This window comes from Chrysochloris asiatica, unplaced genomic scaffold (genome assembly GCF_000296735.1).
Source record: "Chrysochloris asiatica unplaced genomic scaffold, ChrAsi1.0 scaffold00250, whole genome shotgun sequence".
NCBI classification, from domain to species: Eukaryota; Metazoa; Chordata; class Mammalia; order Afrosoricida; family Chrysochloridae; genus Chrysochloris; species Chrysochloris asiatica.
Genome location: NW_006408768.1, coordinates 1,335,282 through 1,340,835, shown reverse-complemented (window position 1 = coordinate 1,340,835; position 5,554 = coordinate 1,335,282). Strand labels below are relative to the sequence as shown.

General features: G+C 38.4%; 1 protein-coding gene across 2 annotated transcripts; it reads left to right on the top strand.

Annotated features, from left to right (window-relative positions):
• The first annotated feature begins 4,078 nt into the window (after window positions 1–4,078).
• LOC102815149 (E3 ubiquitin-protein ligase RNF138-like) lies at window positions 4,079–4,879 on the top strand. 2 transcript variants are annotated; one of them, XM_006873713.1, is made up of 2 exons: window positions 4,145–4,259; window positions 4,527–4,879. In XM_006873713.1, the coding sequence occupies exons 1-2, from the start codon at window positions 4,145–4,147 to the stop codon at window positions 4,877–4,879; spliced, it is 468 nt and encodes a 155-aa protein (XP_006873775.1). The 2 variants fall into 2 exon arrangements, with proteins under 2 accessions (XP_006873774.1, XP_006873775.1); XM_006873712.1 differs by having other exon boundaries at window positions 4,079–4,879.
• Window positions 4,880–5,554: the final 675 nt, after the last annotated feature.

Here is a 5,554-nt window from a genome sequence, read left to right as displayed (position 1 = left end):
ATGGGGAAGAGGCATATCTTCTAGTTAGAATGTTTCCACATAAATTATGTGGATCCTCTGAGCTCTTGGAGGTAGAGCATAACTCTTCACACTTTATGTCTGCATAGTGGCTTCCTTCCAAATAAAGAAGAACTCCACAGTGGATAAGGCAGCCAAATACCACCTTCTAGGTGAATAACTCATAGGTGATTTAGACAAACATCAATAGTGATAAGACATGTTGATAATATCTATCATATTGATGCATGATGTACAGCTCTTTACTGGAGTAGTCTTTCTCTCACTAATCTCTAACCTCAGTTGAACCAAAGGGGAAAAAATGAATTGAGGAATCTTCTCTAAAACACCTGATCAGTACTCTAAATTGTTAAGGTAATAAAAAGCAAGGAAACTCAGAAACTGTTATCATAAGGAATTTAAGAAGACATGATGAAATATAATGTGTAGTGGAATCCTGAAACACAAATTTGGATAAAATTGGTGTGATCAAAATTGCCGTTTAGGCAGATATGTTATCTAGACCCTCTACAATAATGACTTGAGAAACCAAGTGAAACAGATATGGGTAACAATTTGGGAATCCAGAGATTCAAAGGAAAGGATAAATTGATCAAATACTGATTAGAAAAAGGGGCTGAATGAAAACAGTGAGAAAGGAGGCATACAAGTACAAAGTAGTGAATTTCCAATAGGCCCAGCACAGTGTGGTCATTTTGAATTACTGCACACATGGTTCCAATCAGGATGTTGTTGTTAAGTGCCGTCTAGTCGGTTCCGACCTATAGTGACCCTATACAGGGTTTCCGAGGCTGTAAATCTTTCCGGGAGCAGAAAGCCTCATCTTTCTCCCACGGAGTGGCTGGTAGTTTCAAACTGCTGACCTTAAGGTTCGCAGCCTGATTCGTAATCACTACGCTACCATTGGAAACAGATAAGTAAGTAGCTCTGCTCAGCTAACCCTGAATCATTACCAGTAAGTGCCAGAACTGTGCTGTTCTTTTATTTTTCTTTTTTTCTTTCGTCGCAGTCCTTCCCTGCTCTCCCTGGATTTTTCCTTTTCTTTTTTCTTCATTTCACCCCCTCCCTATTTAAAAATTTTATCCTAAGAGCGAGCACCTGTTCCCTGTAACCCCTGTGGTTCACAATGCCTGCTTCAGCCTTCCATGGTCATTGGTGTATGCTCTCATGAGTGAGCCCTGCATTCTCACATTACCACTATAGCATGTTTAGAAGTGAATGCTCTCTCCAGTATCTTACCACTTTTCCCTCTCTTGTTTTCTTTCTACTTAGTTCTTCTCCACCCCCATTTTTTCATTTCTTTACCAGTCAGGAGCCAGTAATCCTACTCAGCCCAATCTACTGATCAAGTGCCACCACCTGTTCCAGCACCAATGTGTTGATGACAGATGGCAGCCAACACCCTCCAAACCTGCCCTCAGCTGCTCTAGATGGGCAGCGATTAGAGTCTCACACACACACACACACACACACACACACACACACACACACACCAACCACTATCAAATTCAACTAGAGACAGGTGGTGAGTGTTCCAATGCTGCCAAACTGGCATCCAGAGTAGTACATCCACCTGTTCACCTGTTGCACAGATACGTTAAACAAACAAAACCAACAGAGAGAAGCCAACCAAAACGCTTCAACAAGTTAATAGAATAACACTACAATGTGTCAAAGACAACAGATAACTTCAGATTACACACACAAAAAACAATGTAAGATGGCCCAAACAAATGACCAAAATACAGGGCTAGAAAGTCTTTCAGAGGAGAAAATGCTATCAGGACTACTTGATAGAGAAATCAAATGATCAAGGAAATCACAGACAAAATCAAGAAAAACACAGCCAATACTCTAGAAGAAACCAGGAAAACAAACTGATACAAATAAATAGAAAATTAGAAATCAAGCAAAAATAGCAAATAGAAATTCAAAAGATTTCAGAAATTGATAAAGCATTGGAAGATCAAAGGAGTAGAATTGAATAAATGGAAGACAGAATTGGTGAAATTGTAAACAAATTTCTTAATATTAATCTGTTAGGGGAACAATCAGAAAAAAAAAAACTGAAGAAAATATAAGAATTATGAAGTACATCATCAAGAGAAATAATTTACATGTAATTGGAGTTCCAGAACAGAAAGAGACAAAATAAAGTACTGAGAGAGCTGTAAAAGATTTGATAGAAGAAAATTTCCCTAAAGTCATTAGAGATGAGATGATAAGAATTCAAGAAACACATTGAAAGTCAAATAGGGTAGATCCCAAAAGAGAACCACCAAGGCAGCTCATAATAAAACTTTCTAAAGCCAAAGAAGAAGAAAGAATCCTGACTGTAGTTTGGAAACATGAAAAGTCACCTAGAGGGAGAACCAATAAGACTGATTTCTTGGCGGAAGACATGCAGGCAACAAGTCAATGAATGACATATCTAAAACTCTAAAAGAAAAAATTGCAAATCAAAAATTATATCTCTAGCAAAATTTGATGCTGAAAATAGTATATGTTCAGATAAACAGAAACTAAGGGAATTTTTAACAACCAATGAATCTTACAAAAATGCTAGAATGAGGTCTTCCGACACAGACCTAACAATCATTAGCATCATACACACACACACAAACATGCACCCCAAAACACGCAAACAGCAAAATGACAAGAGTAATTCATACCCACGGCTGTTGAGTTAGTTCCAACTCAAAGTGACAGAGTAGAACTGTTCCAGAGGATTTCAAGAACTTGATGGGAGCCAACAGCCTCATCTTTCTCCCACAGAATGACTGGTGGATTTGAGCAACAAACATTGCAGTGAACAGCCAACACTTAATCCACTGTGCCAGGAAGGCTCCTTAGTAAATTCATACCTATCGATAATTATAAGGAGCTTGGTAGCATAGTGGTTACGAGTCGGGCTGCTAACCTCAAGGTCAGCAGTTCGAAACTACCAGCCATTCTGCTGGTAGTTGGTAGTTGAGAAAGACGAGGCTTTCTGCTCCCGTATAGATGTACAGCCTCAGAAACACTATGCAGGGTTGCTATGAGTTGGAACTGACTCCACAGCACACCGCCACCACCACCATCGATAATTACACTGAATATAAATGGATTCAAAGCATCACTAAAGAGACAAAAAGTAGCAGAAGGGACAAGAAAACATGCCCAATTAATAGCCTATCTACAAAAGACATATCTTAGGCACTGTCGTAGTTATCTGATACTGCTATAACAGAAATACCACAAGTGGGCAGCTTTAACAACCAGAAATTTATTCTGTCACAGTTTAGAAGACAGAAGTCCAAATTCAGAGTGCCGATTCTTGGGGGAAGGCTTTCTCCTTATTGGTTCTGTGTAAAAGTACTTGCTTCCTTTCAGCATCTGCACTCCTTGAAATCCAGTATTCATTGAAAGATCTCCATACATCTTGGTATCAATCATCTAATCATTCCCTACTTATAGGGACCCTCTCTCTGCACAACAGAACAAAATACTACCAAGTCCTGTACAATCCTCACAATCATTGCTACGCTTGAGCCCATTGCTGCTGCCACTGTGCCAGTACATATGATGGGGGTCTTCCTCTCCTTCTCTGATCCTCCACTTTACTAAGCATGATGTCCTTCTTCAGGGACTAGTTCCTCCTGATAATATGTCTGAAGTAAGAGAAACATCAATTCTCCTAAGGTCTACCTATTTATTGTCCAACTTTCACATGCATATGAGACTATTGAAAATACCATGGTTTGGTCAGGCACACCTTAGTCCTCAAACTGACATCTTTGCTACTGAATATTTTAAAGAGGTCAGCAGTAGATGTGCCTAATGCAATATGTCATTTGATCTCTTGACTGCTGCTTCCATGAGTGTTGATAATGGATATGAGCAAAATTAAGTTTTTGACAACTTCAGTATTCTCTCCACGTATCACGATGGTATTTATTGTTCCAGTGGTGAGGATTTTTGTTCTTTTGTTGTTGTTTTCTTTACATTGAGGTGTAACCCATACTGAAGTCTTTGATCTTCATTGGTAAATCATTTACGTTCTCTTGGTTAGCGCAGGGAATCGGGCCCCCGGCCGCCACAGTCACCTCGGCCGCAGCCGCCATCGGCCTGATCCCCGCCCACAGCCATGGCCGAGGACCTCTCTGCGGCCACGTCCTACACCGAAGACGATTTCTACTGCCCCGTCTGTCAAGAGGCGCTCAAAACGCCTGTATGGACCGCGGCCTGTCAGCACGTTTTCTGTAGAAAATGTTTCCTGACTGCAATGAGAGAAAGTGGAATACATTGTCCCCTCTGTCGTGGAAATGTAACTAGAAGAGAGAGAGCTTGCCCTGAACGGGCTTTAGATCTTGAAAATATGAGGAAGTTTTCTGGTAGCTGCAGATGCTGTGCAAAACAGATTAAATTCTATCGCATGAGACATCATTACAAATCTTGTAAGAAATATCAAGATGAATATGGTATTTCTTCTATCATTCCAAACTTTCAGATCTCTCAAGATTCAGTAGGGAACAGTAATAGGAGTGAAACATCCACATCTGATAACACAGAAATTTACCAAGAGAATACAAGTTCTTCTGGGCATCCCAATTTTAAGTGTCCATTGTGTCAAAAATCCAATTTTACCAGACAGCGTTTACTGGATCACTGTAACAGTAATCATATATTTCAGATAGTTCCTGTGACATGTCCTATTTGTATGTCTCTTCCATGGAGAGATCCTAGCCAGATTACTAGAAATTTTGTTAGTCATCTAAATCAAAGACATCAGTTTGATTATGGAGAATTTGTGAATCTTCAGCTAGATGAGGAAACCCAGTATCAAACTGCTGTTGAAGAATCTTTTCAAGTCAACATCTGAAGGCTGTGGACATCTCTACATCTTTGTACCTGCAAGTGCCATCTTTAAGGGGAAAAACTACATAAAGTCACCATTCAGTACCTTGATGTGTATATTAATAAAAGTAATTCAGTTTATTGTTTAGTTTTTTTAAATTGAAAAATAAATGTGGGCCATTTAAATACTTCATCTTGATAAAAATGAAAGTTCAGACATTAGTTTTTAAAGCATAAAAAGGATTATATTTCACAAATGCAATGGTGTAAAGGGAATCCCTGTTGCAACTTTTTTGTTTCATATTGAATATTTCATTATTATGTTGCTTTTGAAATTTGGAACCGTTTCTTGCATTTATTTTATTGTACACAGGTAAACACACAGTAGCACATTCTAAAGATGTGATTGATAATAATCCTACAAATCTGTGACAGTTGTCAAAGTTGCAGAGTGGAAACGTGAAGTGCTAAATGACACAATCCAAAGTAAACTTTTTTATACAGACTCTAGCTGAAGAATTCATCTTTAAGAAAATGGTATTTATATAACTTTTAGTATTTTTGAAGACTAGTGAAATTTCTTTAATAATTTTAGCTCTATAAAAAGTGAAAGCTCATTATAAAGATATTTTCTTTTTAGTATTAGAAGGAAATATCAAAGAGAAAAATTTATGTGTTTGGTGAGCAGTTGGTAGTTTCA